This window comes from Brassica oleracea, chromosome C4 (assembly GCF_000695525.1).
Source record: "Brassica oleracea var. oleracea cultivar TO1000 chromosome C4, BOL, whole genome shotgun sequence".
NCBI classification, from domain to species: Eukaryota; Viridiplantae; Streptophyta; class Magnoliopsida; order Brassicales; family Brassicaceae; genus Brassica; species Brassica oleracea.
In genome coordinates this window covers 51,299,084-51,325,935 of record NC_027751.1, presented here as the reverse complement: position 1 = coordinate 51,325,935, position 26,852 = coordinate 51,299,084, and the positions used below count along the sequence as shown (strand labels likewise).

Sequence of the window (26,852 nt, the reverse complement as noted above, 5' to 3'; positions counted from 1 at the left end):
TGTTGGGAAAATTACCCAATATCTATGAGATGAAGATGGGATTAGACAACTAAAAGATTTATGAAGAAGACTCTTTATAATTTTGGAAAGGGTTTACAAAGATTTTGTTTTGAGAACTCTCTCTTACAAATGTTTTCTCTCTTTGTTTTATTTATGTGGGATGATTACAAATGGTGCTAAGCACCCCTATTTATACAAGTGGAGGAGCACACTCCAACAAGTTCTAGATTTCTCTAAATTATTATTTATTTCAAAATATCTAACTCCATAACTTTCTCTCTTCTTCTACACAATTCTTCTTCTACACACTTCTTCATCCTTCTCCATTTTTCTCTACATATCTCTTCTTCTTGGGCTATTGGGTTATAACTTGATTAGTTATTATTCTTGGGCTAATGAGGGAAAACCCAACAATGCCAATGTTTTACTGGTCTATTAAAAGTACTATGTGTAGTTGAATTTTGTAAACATGAGGTTTAAGACATTTTGATAGGGTTTACTCTTTAGCTCTTTAGCATAGTCAAGAGTTCTATCTTACCTATTACTTCATAAAAATGACATAAACTGCTCAGTGTCTAAAATTAGAGCTTGACTTTGTCATATGTTCTTGTTTCATGTTTAGAGATTTTGTTGCGGAGGGAGACTAGTCTTTGGTCCAGATGCATCTTCACTTCTTCTCACCACATCTATGATTGGAGCTCCTGCTCTCACTTTCTCCATTCGAATGGCTTTCATGATCACAAAGAGCTTTCCTTTGTTCCACTCTCTTATACTAATGGGTTCCCTTTTGCTCACTGTCTTGGTAAATAAAACTTTACTTGTCTCTTTCCTTGTGTTCCACGTTTTACCCTTTCTTCACTACTTCCTAATCTTTTCTTCACAGGATTTCACATTCCTCTTCTTAACGTCCTCAAGAGACCCCGGGATCATCCCTAGAAACAAAGAAGCACCTGAATCAGAACCTCTTGACATTCTCAGCAACACAAAGTTACCTAGAACCAAGGATGTACTGGTGAATGGCCGCACAGTCAAAGTCAAATTCTGTGAGACTTGTTTGCTTTACCGTCCTCCACGCGCCTCTCACTGCTCAATTTGCAACAACTGTGTTCAAAGATTTGATCACCACTGTCCATGGGTGGGACAATGCATCGCTCTAGTAAGTCTTTCCATGTTGAAACAAAAAGGTGTGTGAGAGTATGAATCTGTGATCTAACTAACATGTTGCTATCTATATAAACGGCAGAGAAACTATCCATACTTCATTTGTTTTATATCAACTTCAACGCTACTATGCTCGTACGTATTTGTCTTCTCATGGGTTAGCATGCTTGAGGTACACGGCAAGATGTTGTTAGTGGTCATCATGGATGATATAATATTTATTGTTCTTATTATATACTGCTTCATCGTTGTCTGGTTTGTCGGTGGGCTCACTGTTTTTCACCTCTATCTTATATGCACCAATCAGGCAAGACCAAACACTTGTCTCTTTAGTAATAGATTAGATTAACCAGTGTTTTAATTATTATTTTTATCTCATTATTTTGGTGTCATGTACTGATTCTTTTGGTTTTGGTTATATGTTTTGTAGACAACTTATGAGAAATTTCGGTACCGATATGACAAGAAAGAGAACCCTTACAGAAAGGGTCTCTTCAAGAACCTGTTTGAGGTGTTTCTTTCAAGGATTCCCCCTCCTATGATTAATTTTAGAGACCGGGCTCAAGAGGAACCTGATGTGGAGGTTGGATCCATTGCATCTGAGCTAGACAGAGCCTTTGGACCAAGGGGAGATAAGCATGATATGGAAATGGAAATAGGCGATTTGCTTCTCAAGACACTTGAGTATGATGACAACAAGAACAACACCATCGAAGAAACTGTCAAGAAGAAAAGGGACAGCGTTGATGTGAGATCGAGCTAGGACAAAAAATGCCTGATTACTTGTTGTAAACTACTCTTAATTCTAAAGCCATACACTTTTGTCTTCAAACGAGTATACTTTCAGGTTCAGAGAAAAATGTAGGAGAAGAATCAAATATATAGTCTAATGTAGTCACTGCATGGTCGTTTCTTGCTTTATACGATTCTTCAAAACAGTTTCTTGATTGTCCTTCACTCACCAAACATACTATATCATTAAATTATCTATTCTATTTATAAAATCTATCAATTTAGTTGACGAAACCATTCAGTTTTGTTGGAGAAAACAATACTTGCTCTATATGATTACGAAGCGTGAACTGGGATCCATATTGTACTTCAACAAACTATGGTATATAACAATATATGTCTTGGTAGCATCCATCAACCATTTCCAGGTATTTTAACCTTTGTGATTTGCCTTGACGTTTCTTAGAGGATATTGAACTTAAGTAATGGTAGTGAAATATTCTTATTGGTTTGTCAATGTGGTTGTTATGGATTAATAAGAGTGTGAGTTGACAGAGAGGCATTGATAAAGGATATGAGGAGGAGAAGAGACAAACGTGACGTAGAAGAGAATCAAAAAACGATAAAGATAAGCACATAGATAAGTTTCTCGAGAGAAACCAACTCTGAGTTGGTCTAGTGGTACTTGAGGGAGCTTCGGCCCCGATACGGTTCCGGGTTCGATTCGCGTTGGCCACGAAGGGTTTTACATGGGCTGCCTCTAGCTCTCCAGACCACTTCGCGTAACCAGGGGCCCTTAAGTGGACGCTTAAAAATCCTGTAATGGCATGGGCTTAGGCTCGGTGGACTAGCCGATCACGCAAAAGTGGTCGGATACTGGATCATCGAAAAAAAAAAAGTTTCTCGAGAGAGGCCAAAACAAAAACCGAAGACTTAACGCCAACACAATGCAGTCAACGTGTTTCTTCATGTGGACAGTCACGGAGTCACCTCACCTACTCACTCCCACACGCTCTACCTCTTGCGCTTGTTCTACACCCACGGTTTTCTCTGCTCTTGTTGTCATTTTCTTTTGTTTTAATATCAGATCTTTTCTTTTCTTTTCTTTTATACGAGTATAAAATATGTATTTAGTCTAAAACTAAATCAAACGTTTTTATTCTATTTTGTGTGCATCAGCTGAAATATAATAAAAGAACATTCACTTGTAAAGAATCCAATCATATACTATGAACATCTAAACAATCAAAATTCAATACACATGTAACGCCTATTCATTTGGTGGTGTTTTTTTTCATAGCTATAAACCCGAAGTCAACACTATAAGTATTCGCTACCAAACTGATCTATACTTTTTCAGAAGAACTTCAAAGCAATGCATATGCTCTGGGCCTCTGGCTCTGCTATACTCATCTACCTCCTCCATGCATGCACGAAAGATAACTAGTTTAGTACAATCTACAAAGACATAAGAGTATGAGACGTCCTTTGTCGTCTCAAAACTAATCCCAATTAACTTAGGATATGTTGTCTAATTAATGCTGTTGAAGTATAGATAATGATTCGAAAATCAAATAACAAAAAATAGTACCAAAACATTGATATAGTAATTACGTTAATAATTTTCAATAGATTATGTATCTTCATTAAATCACTCTACAAAAAAAAATATAATCTGCTATTTGTTTTATATATCAAATAAACTAAACTAAGTCAACCACTTAAAACTGTGTAGCTTAATAATATCGAGAAATTCCATTAGATAGTTATTTTTAATTTATTTTCACAAAAATATATTTTCAAAGAGAAAAATGACCGAAAAAGGTTTTATTCAAAAGTAAATATGCATTTATACAGTTAGGGTTAACTAATATAATACTTAGGGTTTAGAGTTAATGAGTTGAGTTTTAGGGATGAGTTCAATTTTTTTTAAAATAAAAAAATTAAAATTAAATTTTTTTTTTTAAAAAAAAAAACTATTTTGGTCATTTTATTTTTGTAAGGTTATTTGGACAAAAACTTAAAAAAGGCTATGGGAGAGAATTTTCCTAATATATTTGGACTAGAACTACGCTATTATTTATCAATCAAACATAAATATTTTTTTTTAGAAAACCCTCTATTTGGAAGGTGATGTAACCTGCTAGTAATTACGTAAATTAGTTTCCATATATTATGTATTTTGCATTGAATCTCATTATTAAAACCAATAAACGACAAAATTAATTAGCCAGTACTCCGGATTTTGGTTTCCCTTCATCACTAGGTAAGCTAGCGAGTGCGTTTACGGAGCGTGAGCCACGCGCCGAAGACGGAGGCAGCTTCCACTTCGTCTTCTTCATCCCCAATTCGGAAACCCTAACCCTAGAACTCACGAAAATGGCTGAATCAATCACAGAGGAGCCTCCACCTCCCGAATTCGATCCCATCTCGACCCCTCCGTTCGCCCAATTTCACAATCCCAGCTCCGATCAAACTCCAATCGGCGAACTAATGTCCGATCTAGGGTTCCCAATCGACGCCGACTTCGAGCTCACTTTCGACGGCATGGAAGATCTCTACTTACCAGCCGAGGACGAGACCTTCCTCCTCCCCGATAACGCATCCAACCAAGAGCAGTTCGGAGATTTTACGTCGGAGTCCGATGATGAGCGTACGTCAGATCAACCGACTCCATTGTCGTCTCAGGGATCAGATAACTGTGGCTCCGATGTCTCGGAAGCTGTGGATCAGAAGGTTAAGGTGGAAGAAGCTTCTGCTACGAAGAGGAAGAAAGAGGATACGAGTGACGAATCGAGGAGCAGTAAGTTCATGAGATCGGGAGAAGAAAGCGCCGTCGTCACAGGCGAAGAAGAAGAAGAAGAAGAGGACGAGAAGAGAAAGAGAGCGAGATTGATTAGAAACCGTGAAAGCGCGCAGCTTTCTAGGCAGAGGAAGAAGCATTACGTTGAAGAGCTTGAAGAGAAGGTTAAGAGTTTGCATTCTTGTATAACGGATTTGAACGGGAAGATATCTTATTTCATGGCTGAGAACGCTACTCTAAGGCAGCAGTTGGGCCCACCGCCTCCTTATCCTCCAATGGCTTATCCATGGATGCATTGTCCTCCTTATATGGTGAAGCAACAAGGAGGAGGACAAGTGCCTTTGATTCCCATCCCTAGGTTGAAACCACAGAATCCAGTTAAGGCGAAGAGTAAGAAGAGTGAAGCTAAGACCAAGAAGGTTGCTAGTATTAGCTTTCTTGGTCTTGTGTTTTGTCTGTTTTTGTTTGGTGCGTTGGCTCCGGTTGTGAATGTTAATTACGGAGGGATTAGTGGTGGTGTCTTTTATGGGAGCTATAGGTCTAATTATGTTACTGATCAGGTTTATAACCAGCATAGGAATAGAATTTTGGATACGTCTCGTAGTAACGAGAGAGATTCTGCGACAGAGAGCTCTGTACCACCTGGAAACGGTAGTGAGCCTCTAGTTGCATCGCTTTTTGTTCCGAGGAATGATAAGCTTGTGAAGATTGATGGGAATTTGATTATTAATTCTATTCTGGCGAGTGAGAAAGCCTTGGCTTCTGAATCAAATGAGAGGAAAGCTGACGGGGTGGTTCCTAAAGATCATTCCCTTGCTCTGCCTCTACCTGACGTGGGAATGATTGAGGATATGGCTAAGCATCTCGTTAGAACTAAGGCTGAAAAACAGAAAGCTTTATCCTCTGGCTCTGCGGAAACTCTGAAAGACTCGATTAAAACAAAAGCAGCCAGTGGTGAAATGCAGCAATGGTTTCGTGAAGGTGTTGCAGGTAATGATGGGTTTCTGATGTTACTTTATGTTCCCTTGACTTGATTATGTAGGAAGGCATTGTAGTTATACTTAGTCCTTACCATATCTTTGTTCTTCACACTCGAACAACTATGACTTCGAACTTACCCTCAGTTCATCTCTGGTTTAGAGTAGTTGCATAACATAATCTGGATAGATGCTAAACAGTAAGCACTAATGAGTAACATATGAATACTTACTCATAGAAGCTAGAGGCATAGTAGCTTTTGGGGTTTTTGAGAGTATAAAATAACCTGTTTTCGTTTTATGACTCCATTTTAGGACCAATGTTTAGCTCCGGGATGTGCACTGAAGTGTTTCAGTTTGATGTCTCCTCAACCTCTGGAGCCATTATTCCTGCATCTGCAGCAACCAACGTCCCTTCTGAACACAGTAAGAACGCCACAGTCACACAGAGGCAAAAGAACAGAAGAACACTTCGCGGTCTCGCCATTCCACTCCCAGGATCAGATTTCAACTTCACCAAAGGGCACCAAAGAAACAGCTCTAGCAAAGAAATCAAGGCGGCCTCATCAATGGTTGTGTCTGTGCTCGTTGATCCCAGAGAAGGTGGTGATGGAGATATCGATGGTATGATTGGGGGACCAAAATCACTGTCCCGAGTTTTTGTTGTCGTGCTTCAGGACAGTGCAAAGTATGTAACATACTCCTGTGTCCTGCCTCGACCAGGAGCTCCTCATCTTGTGACCACTTAAAACATGTCTCAGCAGTCTTCTACTTTGTATGTAAGAATAAACAACAGCTGCCTGCTCTTTGGAATCAAGTAACATCCTTAGCTATTATTACCGTTGTTCGGTTTTTGTTTTAAGATGTAGAATGCGAATGCTGTAACCTTTTTATATATCTTTGATAAAGTTATATAGAACCTTAAAAAAATTATACTACACCAAACTTCTCAAATACATTGCAAAAGTGATCATAAGATCTTCTACATTGCAAAACAGTAGTGATTAGTTAGCTGGTTCCATGGTTTGAGCTATGGGAGCGTCGGTAACAGCCATCTTCATGTCAGTAGGACTTGAGCCGCTGCTACGTTCTCGGATCTCTCTGTATTCTTGGCAAATGGCACACAAGTGACAGAAGAAGTGCGTTACAAAGTCCCCACAAGGAGCCTCCTACACCAAAGAACATCACATAAACTTGCCAGTTAGAAACAAACCACACATGCTGCCATTTGAGCCACTTTCTTACCTGTAAGTTATACTTGGTTCTTAACGATCTGCGGTATCCACAAGCATAGCATGACACAAAACATCCAGGTAGACCGAGCAACACACCATTGGTTGCAAAGCAACAAATGGTGTTGACCAACGCCCATGAAATGCAATGGGTTAAGCAGGGTCCTGCAAATGTTCCAGACCCCAACAGCTCTGCGTTTTTGCCGAAGACATAACACGGACAGAACAAACCTATGAAACCTATGCATCCACAAACAAACCGCAGTAAGTTCCAATCAAAACCACTTCACTGCAGATAACATAACATACTTGTGTCTAAGACAAGTAGCAAAACATAAACAAGTTTCTTCCCTAAGCTATTCAAGAAATGCACATAGTACCAATAGCCTCTGAACACACACACACACACACACGCGCCCGACATATTTAGTTCATTACCAAACTTGCTTCCTGTAGTAAAATCAAGGTACGGAGGACAGAGAGTAGTAGCGTACAGCTCTGTATGTCGTCGAAACAAGCGCATATGCCAGACGACCACTGTTTCGGACCATCTCTTGTCTCTCCAGAAACAGCAACTTCAAGACTTGTTGGTGTGGTGTTTGCTTCTTCTTCAGCATCAGCTTCCTCAGACTCTCTTAACGGAATGTAACGCGGCGGCACGTAATCTCCCTTCTCTTTCATCCTATCTTTCAAGAAATAGCTTAGAACAAGAAGAAAGCAAAGAGGATCGGAGAAGAGAAAGGCGAATCAGTGAAGACGGAAGAAGACACTTAGCTAACCTTTGGAGAATCAGATACAGGTGAGAAGAAGTCTTCGCCTGAGCTCGTCGCCGGAGAGATTAGCTTAGATTAGGCATCAACTCAGATTCGTGAACCAGCTGAGCTTATTTTATTCATTTATTTTTGTCAGCAAGTCGAAGAAAGCTTTCTTAAAATTTGTTTTTTTTGCTTAATTGACCAATTATTAATTAATAATGCGAAAATATTTCACGATATGGACACAGTAATAATAGCAAATAATAATTATTAACAATTGTTTATAATTTAGGGGTGGACAGTTCAGTTATTTTTTCAGTTCGGTTTAGTTAGTTCTATTATAGTATTTTTTCAACTGAAATAAACCATAGTTATTTTTGTTCGGTTTGTGTTCGATTTGGTTTACATTTGGTTCGGTTTGTATTCGGTTTATTTTTTGGATCAATATATTTTTCAGTTGTATAAATATATCGTAACAAATTTTTAGAACTGGATAATAAAAATCTCACCTGAAGATATTTAGAATTGACACCACAAAAAAGATCTGGATACAAGAAAAATATGCAGGAAACATAAAGGAAAGCGCTGTTAAAGAATTTTTGTTTTCGATAAAAATTACTTTAGGTTTAGGTTTACATATATAAGAATACAAACTTTTCTATTTTTTTTAAATCAAATATTTTGATGATTACGTATTTAGGTTAAAAAAATATATGTTAATGAATGAAAAATAGAAAATATGTGGTTTACTATTAGAATTTTAATATATTGATATTACTAATATTTTTAATTTAAATGATTACAAAAACACATCGGTTTCTCGGTTTGGTTCGGTAAAACCGAATCAAATCATTCGGGTTGGAAAAATCTTCAACCGAATGGCTTGAAATAGATTTTGATTCGGTTTGAATCGGTTTCGGTTCGGTTGGTTCGGTTTGAGTCGGTTTGGTTTGGTTTTTTGCCCACCCCTAATTATAATTATGGTTTTCTCCCAGAAAAATATTTAATTAGTAAGGTTTAAAAAGAAACAAAAATATTTAAAAAATGTTGGTGGATTTTCAATTTCTGGGAATGTTCAATTTAATATAATCAGCTAGATGACAAAAATAATATTGGTGGATTTTTGTGATTTCGAAAAAGTAAAGTAATCAAGGAGTCAAGCCAGCGAGTATCTGTTAGAGAGAGAGAGAGAGAGAGAGGTTCGACGCGGCTCACTCCAACTTTCACCTCTCACCAAAAGCCGTTAGGGTTTTATAATCATTTCAACCGCCTTTCTCTCGCCGGAAGCGTACGGCGAAGCACGGTATCTTTATTCCCCCTATCTTATTCAACACCGGCGTTCTAGACAGCTGAGATTCGCGAAATCAACTTTTGCTCCCTCCTGATTTGGCGGCGAAGGTCTAGACATACATGGCGGAGGTGTCGATGGGAAGCAGCGGTAGCAGCAGCACGGATCTGTCTCCCGAGGAGGAGCGAGTTTTCATCAAAGAGATTGCTATCGCTGCCGAGTCTAACAGCAAAGAAGGCGATACGTTTTACCTCATCGCTCAGAGGTATATAGTCTTGATTAGTACTGAATCGAACTCTCCGGAGAGCTGTATTTACTTCTTCGTCGTTTTGATTTCGCTTGGAATGTTATTAGGGTTTAGGGATTGGGTTATCGTTATTCCTGAGATCAGTTTTAGCTTCTATGATTAGATAAAGCAATTAGGTTTTAGATAATTAGGTCTGCTAACTATATACTTTATGAGTGCCGTGACATTTTGTGTTCAGATGGTGGCACGAGTGGATTGAGTATGTTAATCAAGACCAACCATGTAACACTAACGATGGTTCTTCGCTCTCGGAGCATTGTGACTCTGCTGGCTCAACTACTCTGAAGAAGCCTTCGATGATTGATAACTCTGATTTGATCTATGATTCAGCGTTGGAGGATCCGAGTAGTGCTGGCGAGATTATTGATACGCTTCAGGAAGGCCGCGACTATGTTTTGCTCCCTCAAGAAGTGTGGAACCAATTGCATTCTTGGTGAGTTTAATCGAACATATTTTAAACTGTACATCTCTTCAGCTTGTGTTTAGCTATATACCTTTTCAAGTACCTTTGATTTTTCTAAAATTCGCTCTCTTTTTTATCGCTTCTGTTTTATAAGGTACGGTGGTGGTCCAACTCTGGCGCGGAGAGTCATTAGCTCGGGTCTCTCGCAAACAGAGTTGGCGGTGGAGGTATACCCTCTACGTCTTCAGCTACTTTTGATGCCGAAAAACGACCAGAGTGCCATTAGAATCAGCAAAAAGGTTACTCCTCTTTCCATTTTCTTTTCTTTGCTTAGTCCATTACTTTAAAATTTGTACTCATTATATTCTGTTACCTCAATGTAAACTATGTTGGGCAGGAAACTATAAGAGAGCTCCATCGAAGGGCCTGTGAAATTTTTGACCTTAACTCAGACCATGTAAGATCTGATCCCATTTTAGTGATACATTTTGTATTCCTTTCTTTTTCTTACATGAGCATTTTCGATCATGTAGGTACGCATTTGGGATTATTACGGCCAGCAAAAGTATTCTTTGATGAATGACTTAGATAAGACCCTGGACGATGCTAACCTCCAAATGGATCAGGATGTGAGTTCATTCCTTCATTTTTCGCTTTAAATGTGTTAGCTAGGAGCTAAAAATATGCAAGTTGGACTTTTTTTCAGAGTTTTCTGACACTGTTTTTGGGTATGCTAAGTTTATTGTATATCTTTTTGGCCTATTTTTTGGGGGAAGAATTGAAAACGAATTCGTTTTCTCTTTCGCTAATACCTAGTTAGCTGGAGTAGCGTTTGGCATTTGCAAATTTTGACAACGAGGGAAACAGTTAAAAGTAAAGCGTTATCCTTTGGTCCCATCGTTTAGTTAGTCTAAGTTTATGGTCCTGTATTCTCTCTGGTCTCCTTTTTTTTTTATATTCTCACTGATGCTTGTCGTTTAAAATCAGATTTTGGTGGAGGTGCTTGACATGAATGGGGCAGCATCAAATGCCCACATTCAACCTCTTCATGAGAACGGATTGGTGGACGAAGACTCTACTTCTGTTCTCATTGATCCTTCTAAATCGAGCTTGACAGTTGCAGGAGGTTTCTCTTCAAACAGGAATGCATTCAGAAGTGGTGGTGTAGAAGGTTCACAATCTTTTGATAGCACATACACCACTGGTGTCACCACAAGGGGATCCACTGCTGGCTTGACAGGGTTGCTGAATCTCGGGAATACGTGTTTCATGAATAGTGCAATACAGTGCCTGGTTCATACACCTGAGTTTGCTAGTTACTTCCAAGATGATTATCATCAAGAGATAAATTGGCAAAACCCTCTTGGCATGGTTGTAAGTTCCTCTTGAAGTTCCTTGTTACTCATAAGTATGGTGCATACATAAGTGTGTGCATAGGTATGCTTAGTTAAAATTCGTTCACGAGTGTACCGGTTTCTCTGTTGCATGTAAATAATGTTTTGCATTTCTGCACTTAGGGGTGTGCTTTATTCTTCTAGAAGAAGTTAACTTAAGAAATCTTGACAGATTTAATCTGGCATATATGCGTAATACACGTGGAAGTGGAAATTATACGATATCTAATGTCAGCAGTTGTAGTTTATGTCGCTATAATATATTTCATCACAAATTGATTAGGGTAATGTTTCCTAGGAAGTTAATCAGTGACGATTTCTCGTGTAGATCACCAGCATTGTTTCTTGCTGAAATTGCAAATTTTAATTCCAGATCATTACTTAAAAGCTTATAAACTATGCACAGGGAGAATTAGCTCTTGCATTTGGAGACTTGCTTAGGAAGTTATGGGCTCCTGGGCGCACACCAATTGCTCCCCGTCCATTCAAAGCAAAACTTGCTCGCTTTGCTCCTCAGTTCAGTGGATACAATCAACATGATTCTCAGGTTTGCCAGACTAACGAGAAGCCTTGTTTAACCTGTATTAGCATTGTAACTCAAGGAATTAGGGGGTTCTTGCATTGCAGGAGCTTTTAGCGTTTCTTTTGGATGGCCTTCACGAAGACCTAAATCGTGTTAAACACAAACCATATATTAATTCTCGAGACGCAGATGGTCGCCCTGATGAAGAAGTTGCTGATGAGTTTTGGGCTAATCATATTGCTCGTAATGACTCAATAATCGTTGATGTTTGTCAGGTAAGACGTGCATCTTTTAGAGATTCCAATACTTTGGCTCTGTAGGAAGTAAAATGTACCGAAATAGTTGGTTTGTTTTAAAAAAAATGTACAGCTTTTCATAGAGATGTGATATTTGAAATGTGTACATCAGTTGTTCTTATTGAGTTTAGCCTGGAGACTATGGTATTGCAGGAAATGCTAATTGCACATCATATATCAGCTTTTCTTTTTGGCATTAACTCTGTTTTATCTGATATTCAGCTCTGTTCTTTGGTTTCTTTTTTAGTAATGTGGGCATCTCATTATCCTACTTTGTGTCTTATTTCACAGGGGCAATATAAGTCAACATTGGTATGTCCAATCTGCAACAAGGTTTCCGTAACATTTGATCCCTTCATGTACCTATCTTTGCCGCTTCAGTTCAACACAACAAGAGCAATAACAGTCACAGTTTTTTCTTGTGATAAAACTGTCTTGCCCTCAACAATCACCGTCAGTATTTCAAAGCAGGGACGCTGCAGAGACTTGATGCAGGCATTAACAAATGCTTGTTCCTTGAAGCAAAGTGAAGAGCTGAAGCTTGCAGAGGTTTGTAGCTTCAAGTGCTCTTTTAAGTAAGGTTTTCAGTCTCTTGGCTTTTCCTTATACTAAGTTTAATATGTTTGTTGCAGATTCGAAATAATTTGATCCATAGATTGTTCGAAGATCCTCTAATTCCATTGTCCACTATCAAAGACGATGATCACCTTGCTGCATACAAACTTTCAAAGTCTTCAGAGAATTCAGCTTTACTCAAACTAGTACTCCGCCGCAGGGATCAGTAAGTCTACTTTGTGTGAACTAATTCTAAGGACTAGTTTGAGATAACAAAGTTCCGTTTTGGTAATTATTTTCTTTGGATCTCCTTTCGAGCAAATTCAAGACACTTATATTTTGTAGCCTGACTTCTCCAGTCTTTAATCTCTGGCTGTTCTTATGAAACCATGAGTTTTGACTGAGCAGTGATATGTTTTATCATCGATATACTTTCTTTGTCATCTTATGGTGGCTCAACACACTGAACAGTTATTAACCGAACTACCATGTTTCAGGAAAGCTGGGGAACGTGAAAATCCAGTTCAACTGAAACCCTATGGAACACCTCTTCTCTCATTAGCTTCACGTGAAAATGCGCTCACCAAAGGAAAAATCCAGTGCATTGTCGAAAATTTGCTTTCACCTTTTCGGAAGGAAGAATCTATTATGAGCGAGAAAGGAAAGTCTGATTCTAGCATTCCCGAGAGAAGGTCAGCGCGGCTTAATAATTCTGAGGAAGACGATAAAAGCTGTGGATCGAGAAAAGCCAAGAAAAGCAGTTCTTCCGAAGTGATTGCATCCAAGTTATCCCTTCAACTCGATGAAAATAACAAGACAGTTAAACTGCCCGACAATGAAGCGGAAGCTATTAAATTACCACCATCTGCAACGGTAACCATATATCTGGATTGGACACCAGAAATTTCTGGTATGTATGATATAACTTGCCTGGAGGGTTTGCCTGAAGTACTCAAATACGGACCTGCTACCAAGAAGGCTCGTTCAGAACCTCTTTCTTTATACGCATGTTTGGAAGCGTTTCTACGCGAAGAGCCTTTGGTGCCTGACGAAATGTGGTATGTAATGTTCTCTCCTTATGCCTCCTGTGCTAGAGAATGCATGATTTCAGAAATTGCTAGTTTATTATATACATCATGTTTTTTTTTTTGTGTGTATGAAGGTTCTGTCCACAATGCAATGAAAGAAGGCAGGCAAGCAAAAAGCTGGATTTGTGGAGGCTTCCTGAAGTGTTGGTCATACATCTAAAGAGATTCTCATACAGCAGATCAATGAAGCACAAGCTGGAAACATTCGTAAACTTTCCAATCCATGATTTGGATTTGACAAAGTATGTAGCCAACAAAAACCTCTCTCAGCCACAACTCTATGAGCTCTATGCTTTGACAAATCATTACGGTGGTATGGGCAGCGGACACTACACTGCATATATCAAGGTCAGCTTTTAGTTCTCCAAATTATAATTGGTTTGATTATGTTCCTCTGTTTCTGAGTTTACCATTTTGTGAGAGCAGCTTTTGGAGGAGAATAGGTGGTATAATTTCGATGACAGTCATATATCACATATAAATGAGGATGATGTCAAGTCAGGTGCTGCTTATGTTCTCTTCTACCGTAGGAAGTCTGATGATGCAGGTGGAAACACCAAATAATTCACAGTTTGGGAAACATAATTTAAGTATCTTGTTAGTTAGTATAATCCAATGGAAGACAATTTTTTTCTGTGGACATTTGTACTTTTAACATGTTAAATATTTAAAACTAGTTTGATATTATTATAACCGGACACCAAAGGAAAAAATAACATAATTACCAAACAGAAAATAACCTAACAACTCTTTGGTAGTGAGAGACGCTTTCCTTCTGTGTAGTGTACTAGTGTCTATCGTGTCTCGTCTCTTTGGTGTCAGTGTTGATGTTTGTGTAAGAGAACTGTCTTTTGTTCAAAGCTATGGTCTCTTGTTACTGTTAGACCATTGACTAACTAATATAAAATGTAAATTTAGAAAATAAATTTATCTTTAATCAATGAGTCGTGCATTGACCAGAGGAAAAAAAAAAACAAGTCGTCCCAAACTTATCTCGCTGTTGAATTATCTGTCCTTCACCCCTCGCTATCAATGGCGGATCATCTCTTTCTCTCTCTCTCTCTTTCCTCGATCATCTCTCTCCGTTTCATACTTCATCTCAAACACCATCTCCTCCCCCCCCTCCCCTCAACCACCGCCAATGGATTTCAGACTCTTAGCGATCCTCGCCACCTCCGCAAGCTCCATCTTCATCCTACTGCTCCTCATCTTCACCATCTTCCTCTGCCGTCGCCGCCACGCCATCCAAAACCACCCTCGCCGCGACCAATCCCACCACCAAAGAAGCACTCCAAACTCATCAACAGCTCTCAACCCCGCCGTGAGCAGCGAAAGCACGAGCTTCGATCCATCCATCCGCGAGATATCCATGTCGGAGCTCTCCTCAGCCACCAACAACTTCTCCACAGATCTAATCGTCGGCGATGGAAGCTTCGGCCTGGTCTACCGCGCAAAGCTCTCAAACGGCCTCGTGGTAGCAGTCAAAAAACTCGACCGCGACGCCTTGCAAGGGCTCCGCGAGTTCACCGCCGAGATGGAGACGCTAGGCAGCTTGCGTCACCCGAACATAGTACAGATCCTAGGATACTGCATCTCGGGACCGGACCGCGTCTTGATCTACGAGTTCTTGGAGAAAGGGAGCCTTGACGATTGGCTTCACGAGAAGACGGTCAACGCTTCTTACGCCCTACCGTGGGCCACACGTTTGAGCATCGCCTACGGTGTGGCTAAAGGGCTGGCTTTCCTTCACGGTCTTCCCAAACCGATCATCCACAGAGACATTAAGTCCAGCAACGTGTTGCTGGACTCCGACTTCGCGGCCCATATAGCTGACTTTGGGCTGGCGCGTAGCATCGACGCGTCTAGGTCTCATGTCTCGACGCAAGTGGCCGGGACCATGGGGTACATGCCTCCCGAGTATTGGGAAGGGAACACGGCGGCGACGGTGAAGACTGATGTGTATAGTTTTGGGGTTTTGATGCTGGAGATGGCGACACAGAAGAGGCCTAACTGGCCTGTGGTTGTGGATGGGAAGGAGGTTGGGTTGGCTCAGTGGGCTGTGATGTTGGAAGGGAAGAATAGGTATAATGAAATGGTTGTGTCGAGTTTTGTTGGTGAGAAAGGTGTGGATGAGTATTTTGGGATTGCGAGTCTTTGTATAAAGGAGTCGAGTAAAGAACGGCCTACGATGTATCAAGTTGTGAAGTTATTAGAAGAGGTTTTGGTGAGTGAGTGATGTGGTTTATTAGTTGATAGGTAGATTTTAGTATGATGGCTGGCATTTGTTATGTTGTTTATAAAAGTGAAGTTTGAGCAATGTAATAATTTGCAAAAATAAAGAAAAATATTGTGACATCTTAATGTCATTGTAGGAATTTGATCTTGTTGGAAGTTGAAAATGGAAATATTAGATATTGTTGGAAGGTGAAAACGAAAGATTAGTTTGCCATGTCTTCATCTAAGCAAACAAGAGTATGCAAATATATGTTGTGGTTAGAGTATTTCAGCTTGGATAATGGAATGACCAAAACCCAATGAAAGGATAGTGCTTTAGAGTGCATATAATCCAACGATCAATTACCTTGTGATTATGTAAATATTGTTTGACCTTTTCCTCCTCTCCAAATGTTTGTAAAGATATGAATATACAAACTGCAAAATTGCTAAAATGCCATTTTCAACCAAAAGAAAGGAAGAAGGAAAAGACAAAGAACTTGGTGTAGGCCCAAAAGTTTGTGTGTGGAAATGAAGTTGCTAGAGGGTGATTACTGATTAGATGACCATTTGGATCCGTTGCCCTCTTTTCCCATTTCTCTTTACTACCCAAAAACGCACCTGCACTTTTGACCCGCATCCACTTTCTTTGATTCATCTTCCCGACTGTTCTAATCAAATCATGCGTTTTTTTATAAACCCACCCCTAAAACATAGATTATCTTTGAGTTAATATTTATGTCTATACATATACAGACACAAGTTTTTAGGTAATTATCTCCCGATAGAATCCGAAAGATTCAAAATCCTAAAAAATAACTTGTACCAAATATAATCTCAATTCCTATTATGTACTCAAGATACACTATGTTATTATTAAACATCTAAAATAATTATCTATTACATGAAAGTTGATGGTTGAAGGTGGCGGTTGAAACTTGAAGTTTTTAGTTTTTAGTTTTGTTTTCATTGAATAATGTTTCACATTTCATGAGAACTTAGTTTTCGTTTTATGCTCTCATTTATTTAGTTTTCTTTATATCAATAACTATGTTTATCTTTCGTTTAATTTTGAATGATCAAGTTTGATGTTTTTTTTTTTTTTTGAATCGATTTTATTTGTTTTGGTTACAAAAGTAGGTATAAATCATATATTTTAAAACCAAAGATTCGATTTTACTTATGTTTTGGTTACAATGTGGATACAAATCAGGTATTTTTAAATAAAGAACCGATTGGGATCCGAATCCGAAAGTACATAGGATTGTACCGGTTCTTTGAAGATTTACTAATCCTGATCCGAACCCGATAGAACCCGAACCAGTCTCGAACCAAACTTTCATATAATCCGAATGAGGTTGATTTTGATAAACCTGAGAAAATAATATCCAATTAGACAAAACCAAAATCCGATTGGGACTCCGAATACCCGGACTTAGAATCACGAAATTCGTCCAAAAAAAAGGGTAATACTTACAGTTTTAAAAAAATAATGACTAAATATAAAATTACTGGAACAAATAAAAAGATAGAAAAAGAGGTGGAGATACAGACGCCCGACAGTATTCATGGTTTAGCTCGAATTTCGTAGAAATATATGAATCATATTGAAAGCTGAAAGTTATTTAATTAGATTTTACGAATAATTTTGTACGCAAAAGAAGTTTGATATATCTGCCAGACTTTGTCAGATGGATTTTATGTAAGCATGTAATTCCCCAATCGCAGAGACGTAAAATATTCGATTAGGTAACTAAATCATGATGCCTCGACACGTGTTTCTGACTCGATTTACGTGGAATCTACACATCCACATTCACATGCATGACACAAAGTGCATCTTTTCATCTGTAGTTACATTTTCAATTTGTTTCCTTGTAACTTGAAACTTTGCTACGCAAGCAAGGGATGCTCATCTTTGTAGCCACAATAATGTCTAAGGGATCATTATGTAACTGAACATAATAAAACTGGCGGAATTACTTCGTAAAAATCATTATCCAATTTTCACAAAAAAAAAAAAGAAATCATTACCTTATCATATTAAGATGATAAATCAAATTAGAGTTTCATCTTTTATATATAGGGTTATACTTAATTGCTTTTTTGGGTTATAATTAATTTCATCAAGAGAAATAATAAAATTAGAGATATGGAGCTTGCTATATAAGATATATCAAAATGCATATCCTACTAAGTGCTATGGTGAGTTCATTATACACTTGTTTCTTTTTCTTTTTGCAAAATTTCTTCCTTTTTTGTGTGCAAAATGTCATTACTTGTTCTCTTACTTATTTGTTGAAGTTGGTATGTATTCAGCATAAGATATACCGATATAACACCGAGTCACTTAGTCAAAACCCATTAATTCTAAACTAATATATAGACAAGTAAGCGTGAGACACGTAATTACTTTAGGATCGAATCATTAAACTTTTTGTGAATTAGTTTGAAATAAAAAAAATCATAATAAAAATACTTCTAATGAGTTCTTCTCAGCATGGATACCTATAAATTAATGGGACCTAGTATGATACAATCGAATCTATATAATTAACCAAATGAAATAAAGGATACGAGTTCCACGTAAACCTTCCTCAAGAAAAGTAGCCACGATTGTCCCTTAAACTGACATTGATGCATATTCTATAAAAGATAATGGGTGCTCAGCTCAACTATAATATTATAAAAAAATATGTGAAGGGCTTGAGACATAAACTGATAAAAGATGCAATATTTAGGGATATAATACTATATAAAAAGGAATCCAATGAATTATTGAGATGTGGCAAGCTTTTCTGTACGCATTAATTTAGTATTATGTGGTTCACATTTCGGATACGCAATTCTTTTTTGGAAGAGGCTTTCATTTCGGATAACGGGATAAGCAATTCTATGCTGATTGATATCAATAGGTGCATATAATATATGTATACAAACGCACTGACATATATGCGCATTTGCACTCGCATATAATCATACGCATTCACATACATATATACTCAAATTCTTCTATCATAAGAAAAGGAACCCACCAAATATATTCAATTTTAGTTGATTTTATATCAAATTTTAGAAAACGTTGTCCAAATTGATTATGGGATTAAGAATGCAATTTCAGATAGAAATGGTAGTTTCGAGATATGGGTCCCAGCCGTATATAGGATTGAATCCAATCGATTGTTGCAGCCACGTGCAGTTCACTTTGTCACCTTGTGTTCCTTAATTGATTAAATCCCATACGCCACACTCCATATACGTATATAACGCCATATTACGATGCGTATCGTTTTGTAGTGGCTTGGTTGGTCGATTTGTCAAATTCCTTTTATACATTAACCAACATAAACGATACGCATCGATTTGTCTATATACTTTTAGCCTACCACAACTTTCAACCACAGCCTTAAGATTGTTTCCAGTGAGTTAATAGCAGTACTGTGCACAATTTTTTTAGGCCAACTTAATGTTAATATTACGTGTCACTAACATCCATGCAGAGCAACTCCGATAGTACTTTTTTACCATGGAGTTTTCAAGTTATATATATATAATAATTATTTATTAAAGGTATACTAAAATTTTTGGAAACCCAACAAACAACAATATGTCAAATGAGATATTATTGGTTGGGTTTCCAAATTTTTTAATATACTCTTATATACATACACTAATTTGTAACTTTCAAATTCCATGATAAAAACTATCTGTTGGGGTTGCTCAAGACCAATAGTAGTACTGTGCACAAGGTTTTTTTTCCATTTGCACATGTTACTAACTATATAAAGAATCATCTCGAGTATATCCGTTATGCCGCTATATCTGCAACTACAAAAAATATTTAGAAACATGATATAATTGTACCTACCGTATTAAACTAATCAACTCATTTGTTCCACATCAATCACACTATTAATCTCGAGTTTTAGTAGCCACAAGTTTTTTTACCTAATTAATATGACTGGTTTTATAAAGTCATATAAACCGAATATTTACATATACAGTGTTTTATCCACTTACTTTAGAGATAATGAATTCATGACACACAATTGTTACGACGTCATTATAAAATAAAATAAAATTTAATAACGTTAATAGAAAATAAAAATGAAAAGAAGAAAGCAGAGAACAGTGAACAAATCCGAATATAAATACAAAGAACCTCTCACCACTGGTTCTCAGGGAAAAGCACATTCTCCAAGTGTTTCTCTCCTCTCTGTTCCTAACTCTCATTTGTCCTAACGAGTTGAGATGGGACTAAGGATGTCAGAATCAGCTAAACCATACTTTGCAATGATTTGCCTTCAGTTTGGATACGCCGGTATGAACCTGGTCACTAAAACCGTCCTTGACCGTGGTATGAGCCATTACGTTCTTGTTGCATACCGCAACGCTTTTGCCACAGCCGCGATCGCACCTTTCGCATTTCTCTCCGAAAGGTACAAAGATATTAGTACTCATCAGAGACAAACAGTTAATGTTTCTTTTGATGCGTTTTGTAATATTTATGCGTTTTGGGGGATTTTGTAGGAAAGTGAGGTCAAAGATGACGTTTTCAATATTCATGCACATATTTGTTCTTGCTCTTCTTGGGTTAGTCTTCTTAAACCATCTCCAAAACTTTTTTCTCTCGTTGAATGTATGAAAATTGTTATATTTATAAGGCTAACAACCATCGTGTTATTAAAACAGGCCTGTGATTAATCAGAACCTATACTACATCGGTCTGAAACTCACATCTCCGACGTTTTCCACGGCCGTCAGCAACATCGCGCCCGCTATTACCTTTATCCTCGCCACTCTTTTCAGGTAAATACATAAATAGATACGTAAAAGCTATATTTTATTTATATTATTCGCATACGTGGATATGCATCAATATTCATAAGTAGATGTTTTTTTTGGTTACACATTCATAAGTAGATGTATAAATTATGAAATATTGATGTGTTTATGTCATATTTGAATGTTGCAAAAAGGATGGAGAGAGTGGAGATGAGAAAAGTAAGATGCCAAGTAAAAGTGGTGGGGACATTAGTGACAGTGGTTGGATCAATACTGATGATATTATACAAAGGCCCGTTCATCAGCTCCTTCCGATCTCAACTCACCACCGCCTCTTCGCCGCTGGCCGGTGATTATCTTAAAGCCACCATCTTCCTCCTCATCGCCTCCCTCTCATGGGCGTCGTTCTTCATTCTTCAGGTATCATTTATTGATCAAATCTAAAAAAGTAGTTGGTGTTATATAGTTTCGTGGGACTTGATTAGAATCTAAGATTGTGCGGATAGATAAATCAATAAACGCTTAGATTGGTCAATGATACACCAAATTGTTTAGTTAAGATTGATTATATTAAAGTATAATTAAAGTTCCAGTTAAATCTTATTTTTTTCGATTTATTACAATACAGACAAGATTTATAATGAAGACAAAAAAAAACATGATTGGATTAGAATATTCACAATAAAAATTCTCTTCGATTTTAATTTAGACATTTTGTTATAGAATATATGTATAAATATATATGAATTTAACCAACTAAGCAGGTTATATGTGTTTTTTGTTAGGCATCGACTTTGAAGAAATACTCAGCCCATCTCTCGTTATCAACGATGGTCTGTTTCATGGGAACGTTGCAGTCCTTAGCCCTAACCTTCGTAATGGAACATAATCCTTCGGCTTTGAACATCGGTTTTGACATGAATCTTCTCGCGTCTGTATACGCGGTCCGTTTAAAATTTCAAAGCACTTTTCTATAACACAAATTAAAGATCCATTCACAAATTATATATTTTGATTGTTCACAGGGAATAATGTCGTCGAGCATAGCTTACTACATTCAAGGACTTATGATGCAGCGAAAGGGGCCTGTCTTCGTCACTGCTTTTAACCCTCTTGTCGTTGTCATTGTCTCCATAATGAGCTTCTTTGTTCTCGGCCAAGGAACCTATCTTGGAGGGTACGTTAACAACAACTTGTTCATTACGTGGTTTAGTTTTGGCAATCTCGTTTTAATTAATTTAAACGGAAATTTATATTTTAGGGGTATTGGAGTGGTAGTTTTGACGGTGGGAGTCTACACCGTGTTATGGGCAAAGCACCTAGACGATGACGGTGAAGCAATATGCCGTGAAGATAACCCAACTTTAGAAGCCGTTAAGTGTTGTAGTGGCAATAATGGTCTCTCCATAATGCCGAAAATAGACGAAGCTCATGAGGATGTTGAAACCGGGAAAATCAAGTCGGAAGAGAAGGAATCATCGGCAGTGGTTGTGGGTTTTGGTTGTGGTTTTTGGTTTTGAAAGTGTGGATAACGTTTCAAGGTGCTAAGTAGATGAACTTTTTTGTTTGAGGCAAAGTTGGGAGAAGAGTGGCAGCTTTTTGATTCTTGTTTTAATTCCTTCCTCCGCTTCAAAAGTTTTATTTATGGTTTCTAACTTCAGTAACCAAGGATTCCAAATGTACCGTCCATTTTGATCTCTGACTAGCTATGAACTTATGTAAATCACTGCATTTGGTATTAGTATCCAACTACTACATACCATTATTTGTGGATTTAGCGAAGATACATAATGAAAATTGTATTTCCTTTGTTTCTTTGTTTCATACTATGTGTTGGTATACAAGCTTTCACTTATAAACTAATAAATTTGTTAATTATTATTTTATAGCTTTTAGGAGAATTAAGATCCATAATCATAACAGCAATCAAATTAATCAGATGAACATCCAAAAAATTGGCTATTTTTCTTTCTTTTCTACTTATTTTATTGTTAAATATCTTTCTCGTCACTGTAATGGCTTTCAATCTCTCTAAAAATGATTAAAATTCACAAAATTTATTAGAAAATAATATTTTAAAATTTTGATATGATCATATATGATTTGCAGATAAAATATGTTTTTAATACAAAATACAAACACATTCTATTATAAATTTGATTTTATGTACTAATAGTAGTTCTTTCAGTATTAGCAGCAAAAGTACACAATTTAGACTTTAAATTTATTCATAGAAATTTACATTAAGCCATAAAAAGCATGAAGATAAAGACTTAGGCTCTGACTGAAAAGTATTTTTAGAGTAATTTTTGTAGAGTAATATTAGTTTCCACCTAGTTACGCTAATATTTGTCCAATCAAGTTGAAAATTATCACGCTGCTTAGAGTAAATACTTTTGTCATTTTCTGCTTTTTTAGAGTAAAGTTTTTCTTTCCTTCTCTCTGGAGTAAAAGTTTTACTCCAAAATACATTTTTTCTCTTATTTCTTATTTTGCTCAGTTACGCTACTTTTATTTCTTCCTATTTGCACCAGCTTTCTCAATCACACTCTTAGAAGAGGACGAAGGAAATTGGCTAATTTTGAGAAATTTGTACTCTATATTATTATGCATTTAATTTACTCCATTTGTGTTTTTAATTGGCTAGAAATGACCATTGATCAATTTCTCTGCCGTTTATTCATAGAAATTTACATTAAGCCATAAAAAAACATGAAGATAAATAATTAGAAGAGGATGGAGGAAATTGGCTCATTTTGAGAAACTTGTACTCTATACTCTTTCCGTTTCAGTTTAAGTGTTGTTGTAGAGAAAAAAATTTGTTTCAAAATAAATGTCATTTTATGATTTTAATGCAAAATTTATTAATAAAATTCTCATATTTATTTTCTATTGGTTGAAATATGGAAATGTATGGGTAATGATATTTTTATTTTGAAAATGTATAAAATTAAATGTTTTTTTAATCTGTATGCATGAACCTAAAACTATAATTAAAATGATACGGATGGAGTATTATTCTGCATTTAATTTACTCCATTTGTGTTTTTAATTGGCTAGAAATTTGTACTCTAGTATTTATTATGCATTTAATTTACACAAGGCCAAAGGCTTGATAGTGTTCGAAATAAAACCCATTATAAACCCCAAATAGAAATCCAGTCGGAAACATATTAACTAAACCAGTCAAAACAATATATAAAGGTTATATGCCAAAGTTACATATATTTCGTGTCACAGTAGCAGATCTATATTATATATTGTTGATAAAATAAACTAAAACTGCATGTGAAATTATCTCCAACCTTTCTTTAACGAATAAACATTTTTAACTCATTTCTATATTGGTTTCTATAATAATACATATTTACTATATTTCATATATATATATATATATATAATTAAATAATATTTTTCTATCTAAGAGAAGAATTAACATATATCTATTTTATTTAAATATTATTTTTAAAAATACTTTGGAATAAATTCAGAATTATCTATTTTAAATAAAAGAATATCAAAATACAATGAAAATAGTCTAATATCTTTAACAAATAAATGTATGTTTAAAAATCATTAAACTGAAAGACTGAAAGTAGAAAACATGTTCAACAACATAATATATGTTTAAGTGGTAGCCTAGTGGAAATCTCTTGAGATTTGGTGTGTATCCACATCAGTTTTAAGTTTATTTTTTTCTGAAAACTAAATTATCACCACTTAGCTAGTATGAGTTTGGGCTTCGCCCCAAGTGGTTTACATGGTGGGTCGTAACATCCATCCTTTGCATTAGTCGGAAGGTATTCCAAACTCGGACCAGATAGTGTGGTACGCTTTCGGCTAGTCTACTCTGTAGCACTAAATGTGTTATTCCCGAAGCCGATCGGATCAGCCGATAGGGTTTATCAAAAAAAAATAGTATATATGTTTGCTGAACATCATTAGATTGGGAGAAATTTGGCCAGGCATTCAAATTTAACCAGGAGCAAAGTAGGGTCTATATGTGTAACAAAATTAAATAACATTGCCTCTTATGGAGCCACATATTGAATGATTGAACCCACCTATAAATGAATATAAAATAACATTTCACCTATAATGAATATAATAACAATTTTTTTAACAAGTCTTCTACAGAAAAATACGCAAAAGTAAAATATAAATTTTACGTCTCACTAAACACACCCACCTACTCATCTGTCACACTTAACACACAACACCGAATCTCCCACACCTTTTTTGGTTTTGAAAAAAAAGCAACAAAATTATCTTTTAACAACTGATTAATTATTGATTAGATTATGATCTTGTACGTAGATTTGAGGTGAACCCACTTGTTTTTGTTGAAAATTCTTTAGGCAGAAAAAAACAGTTTGATTTGTAATGAGCGAGTCTAAACCATTGTCTATCGCACGCAGCTATGTCTGGTTATATCGCACCAACCCTCTCTACTTCATGTGATTGCCAATAAAGGTGACGTGTCTCTCACACCAACCTCAAAATTAACTAAAGCTTCCTTATCCTACACTTCCCCACTCGCTAACAAAACGCTTGTGACCACGGTATCTTACGTAGGGAGAGACAAATAAACATTTACTACCGCCAAACGAATGTTTTCAAAATTTGAAATAGAAAACATGATTATAATTTTAATGATGGCAGCATTGGCAGGAAATGCAACAATACTAGTTTAGTGTGGATTAGACACTGTACTTAGAAGGAACTTGATTGTGATTCTATCTTTATAAGAAAATATGTTTTGCAGTCTTTGCGTTCCCTAGTTTTTATTGTCAACGTGACTAACACCTAGCTAACATGCACGTATTTGAACATTCATGCAGTAATTAGTCCTTGATATTCGATTAAATACATTTGTTGAAAGTAAAACTAGTCTATAATATAATAACATTTTACATTGTATTCATTGGAAAAACGAACATTTCTCATAAACTATTTAATTCCATTGACAAATTATGCAAAGATATTAGTGTCAAAAACTATGAAATGAAACAGAAAAATATTTTCCTTGCCGCAATAATACTATATTAGTGAATATAAAACACTACTGTTTCACATATAATTATGAAAAGTTGAACAAATAATCATGAAAAGTTGTTGAGAAAAAAGCTCAGGTGAATGGATTTCACCTCAATTCTCTCGATAAAGTAACCAGTGAAATCCAAAGTAATGATTTTTTTTTTGTATAAACTACCGATCTTAATAAAAAGTTAAAAAAAATTATGTAGATTTTTGAGTATCTGCACTCCCTACCAAGACAAAACATTATAATTAGCTAAATATCAATTTGTACTGTTTGGCACTGTTTGATAATTTTTAATACCATATTACCTTTATTACTAAAATATGACTTTCTTTCGCTACTCAGAATCTAGTTTTTATAATTTTATGTGATAGTTTACATATACATGTTATATTTCCTCTCTATTCCGATGTGCATGTATTACCTATCAATTTAAACTTAAATCGAGAATATTTTTTTTCTTCTCTTTCAAAAATTTTAGTTTTCGATCATTTTTCATCTCCTCTCTCTCTGTTCTTCACTTTTCTTTGATTTTGAATTTGACTGCTCAATATTTTCTCTTCGAGAAGTTTATAAATCTTTGCTTCTATGATTGGCTTAAGAAAAGCCCATAGCAAAGTCTCTCTATCGAAATTAAGATTTGAGTTGATGATAAACTTCCTTGATTTAGTCCAGCTTTTGTTGCAAAATTGACGTAAGTTTGTCGTTTGTTTTAGACGAAGAATCAATTCCACTTCAAAGATTATCAGCTAGAGAGGGGGAGTTTTAACAAATCGGTACAAGAATAAGCTGCTGATTTTTTATTACGGTTGACGTTGCCGGAAATCGTAGCAGTGATCGGTGCTCAAGGCGGTGGTGGTACAGTACGGCGTTGCCACATATCTTTGAATCTTCAGTTAACTTACACGTGTTTTTATCTTCTTATAAGCTTAGTAATCTGATCTTCTTGTAAGCAAAAGCTCACGGTTCAACTGAGCCTTACTTGGACTTTAAATTTCTTATCCATAAAATTGAAATTAAATACCAACAAACATATAAAGTGTCTGCATAAGTTGGAGTATATCCCTAATAACTTATATATTAACTTTTTAGAAATTAAAATAGACATCATTTTCAAATAGAAGGTGATCAAAAATTTCAATATCAGTCTACGGCTATGTTTTAAATTGTATCTATTTATAAAATTGACCGTTATCTTTCTAAATATCCGGTAAGTAAAATAAAATACCAGTTAATACAAAAAAAAATCATGCAAGTCGAAGTAAAACCACGCTAACTAACATGTTAGCTCGAACTTT

The 26,852-nt window shown here is 36.4% G+C and overlaps 6 protein-coding genes across 10 annotated transcripts in view; 5 read left to right on the top strand and 1 right to left on the bottom strand.

Moving 5' to 3' along the window:
• LOC106340857 (probable protein S-acyltransferase 2) overlaps positions 1-2,023 on the top strand; it is a 6,393-nt gene extending 4,370 nt beyond the window's left edge. The window contains exons 2-5 of one of the 2 annotated variants that reach the window (XM_013779685.1): positions 623-802; positions 884-1,156; positions 1,244-1,296; positions 1,592-1,783. In XM_013779685.1, coding sequence (XP_013635139.1) covers positions 623-802; positions 884-1,156; positions 1,244-1,296; positions 1,592-1,703 — 618 coding nt within the window. In that variant the 3' untranslated portion in view covers positions 1,704-1,783. Of the gene's footprint in view, positions 1-622; positions 803-883; positions 1,157-1,243; positions 1,297-1,591 lie in introns of both variants that reach the window. The other variant, XM_013779684.1, reaches the window with a different exon arrangement.
• A 2,162-nt stretch (positions 2,024-4,185) lies between these two features.
• On the top strand, positions 4,186-6,605 carry LOC106342518 (bZIP transcription factor 17). Of its 2 annotated transcripts, XM_013781475.1 has the most exons (3): positions 4,186-5,686; positions 5,989-6,442; positions 6,522-6,605. In XM_013781475.1, exons 1-2 carry the CDS (start codon positions 4,273-4,275, stop codon positions 6,420-6,422), a joined length of 1,848 nt encoding a protein of 615 aa, XP_013636929.1. In that variant the 5' UTR covers positions 4,186-4,272; the 3' UTR covers positions 6,423-6,442; positions 6,522-6,605. The 2 variants fall into 2 exon arrangements, with proteins under 2 accessions (XP_013636929.1, XP_013636928.1); XM_013781474.1 differs by having other exon boundaries at positions 5,989-6,585.
• LOC106342519 (protein PLANT CADMIUM RESISTANCE 10) lies at positions 6,542-7,793 on the bottom strand. Of its 3 annotated transcripts, none has more exons than XM_013781477.1 (4): positions 7,685-7,793; positions 7,400-7,591; positions 6,919-7,145; positions 6,542-6,842 (listed from the first exon to the last, which is right to left on the bottom strand). In XM_013781477.1, exons 2-4 carry the CDS (start codon positions 7,584-7,586, stop codon positions 6,678-6,680), a joined length of 579 nt encoding a protein of 192 aa, XP_013636931.1. In that variant the 5' UTR covers positions 7,587-7,591; positions 7,685-7,793; the 3' UTR covers positions 6,542-6,677. The 3 variants fall into 3 exon arrangements, with proteins under 3 accessions (XP_013636931.1, XP_013636930.1, XP_013636932.1); XM_013781476.1 differs by having other exon boundaries at positions 7,400-7,587; XM_013781478.1 differs by lacking the exon at positions 7,685-7,793 and having other exon boundaries at positions 7,344-7,575.
• Positions 7,794-8,818: 1,025 nt separating this feature from the next.
• Positions 8,819-14,201, top strand: LOC106341967 (ubiquitin carboxyl-terminal hydrolase 5). The gene is made up of 13 exons (XM_013780728.1): positions 8,819-9,213; positions 9,434-9,688; positions 9,813-9,957; positions 10,056-10,115; positions 10,192-10,287; positions 10,646-11,032; positions 11,459-11,599; positions 11,680-11,850; positions 12,163-12,420; positions 12,504-12,652; positions 12,924-13,484; positions 13,589-13,862; positions 13,941-14,201. The coding sequence occupies exons 1-13, from the start codon at positions 9,071-9,073 to the stop codon at positions 14,076-14,078; spliced, it is 2,778 nt and encodes a 925-aa protein (XP_013636182.1). The 5' UTR covers positions 8,819-9,070; the 3' UTR covers positions 14,079-14,201.
• Positions 14,202-14,408: 207 nt separating this feature from the next.
• On the top strand, positions 14,409-15,885 carry LOC106341968 (receptor-like protein kinase BRI1-like 3). The gene has a single exon (XM_013780729.1). It carries the CDS (start codon positions 14,455-14,457, stop codon positions 15,748-15,750), a length of 1,296 nt encoding a protein of 431 aa, XP_013636183.1. The 5' UTR covers positions 14,409-14,454; the 3' UTR covers positions 15,751-15,885.
• Positions 15,886-19,898: 4,013 nt separating this feature from the next.
• Positions 19,899-22,319, top strand: LOC106337234 (WAT1-related protein At2g40900-like). The gene is made up of 7 exons (XM_013776304.1): positions 19,899-20,167; positions 20,259-20,321; positions 20,421-20,537; positions 20,708-20,933; positions 21,299-21,457; positions 21,539-21,690; positions 21,775-22,319. The coding sequence occupies exons 1-7, from the start codon at positions 19,980-19,982 to the stop codon at positions 22,031-22,033; spliced, it is 1,164 nt and encodes a 387-aa protein (XP_013631758.1). The 5' UTR covers positions 19,899-19,979; the 3' UTR covers positions 22,034-22,319.
• Positions 22,320-26,852: the final 4,533 nt, after the last annotated feature.

Excerpts from the sequence above, each read along its gene's own strand:
- LOC106341968 (XM_013780729.1), top strand. The coding sequence starts at position 14,455 with ATGAGTCGTGCATTGACCAGAGGAAAAAAAAAAACAAGTCGTCCCAAA.
- LOC106337234 (XM_013776304.1), top strand. The coding sequence starts at position 19,980 with ATGGGACTAAGGATGTCAGAATCAGCTAAACCATACTTTGCAATGATT. Across the intron at positions 20,538-20,707 it reads ATCCTCGCCACTCTTTTCAG|GATGGAGAGAGTGGAGATGA; the intron begins GTAAATACATAA and ends TGTTGCAAAAAG. Across the intron at positions 21,691-21,774 it reads CAAGGAACCTATCTTGGAGG|GGGTATTGGAGTGGTAGTTT; the intron begins GTACGTTAACAA and ends TTTATATTTTAG.
- LOC106342518 (XM_013781475.1), top strand. The coding sequence starts at position 4,273 with ATGGCTGAATCAATCACAGAGGAGCCTCCACCTCCCGAATTCGATCCC. Across the intron at positions 5,687-5,988 it reads GTTTCGTGAAGGTGTTGCAG|GACCAATGTTTAGCTCCGGG; the intron begins GTAATGATGGGT and ends ACTCCATTTTAG.
- LOC106342519 (XM_013781477.1), bottom strand. The coding sequence starts at position 7,586 with ATGAAAGAGAAGGGAGATTACGTGCCGCCGCGTTACATTCCGTTAAGA. Across the intron at positions 7,146-7,399 it reads TTTCGACGACATACAGAGCT|GTTTCATAGGTTTGTTCTGT; the intron begins GTACGCTACTAC and ends GTGGATGCATAG. Across the intron at positions 6,843-6,918 it reads GAACCAAGTATAACTTACAG|GAGGCTCCTTGTGGGGACTT; the intron begins GTAAGAAAGTGG and ends TCTTTGGTGTAG.
- LOC106341967 (XM_013780728.1), top strand. The coding sequence starts at position 9,071 with ATGGCGGAGGTGTCGATGGGAAGCAGCGGTAGCAGCAGCACGGATCTG. Across the intron at positions 9,689-9,812 it reads TGGAACCAATTGCATTCTTG|GTACGGTGGTGGTCCAACTC; the intron begins GTGAGTTTAATC and ends CTGTTTTATAAG. Across the intron at positions 10,288-10,645 it reads ACCTCCAAATGGATCAGGAT|ATTTTGGTGGAGGTGCTTGA; the intron begins GTGAGTTCATTC and ends GTTTAAAATCAG.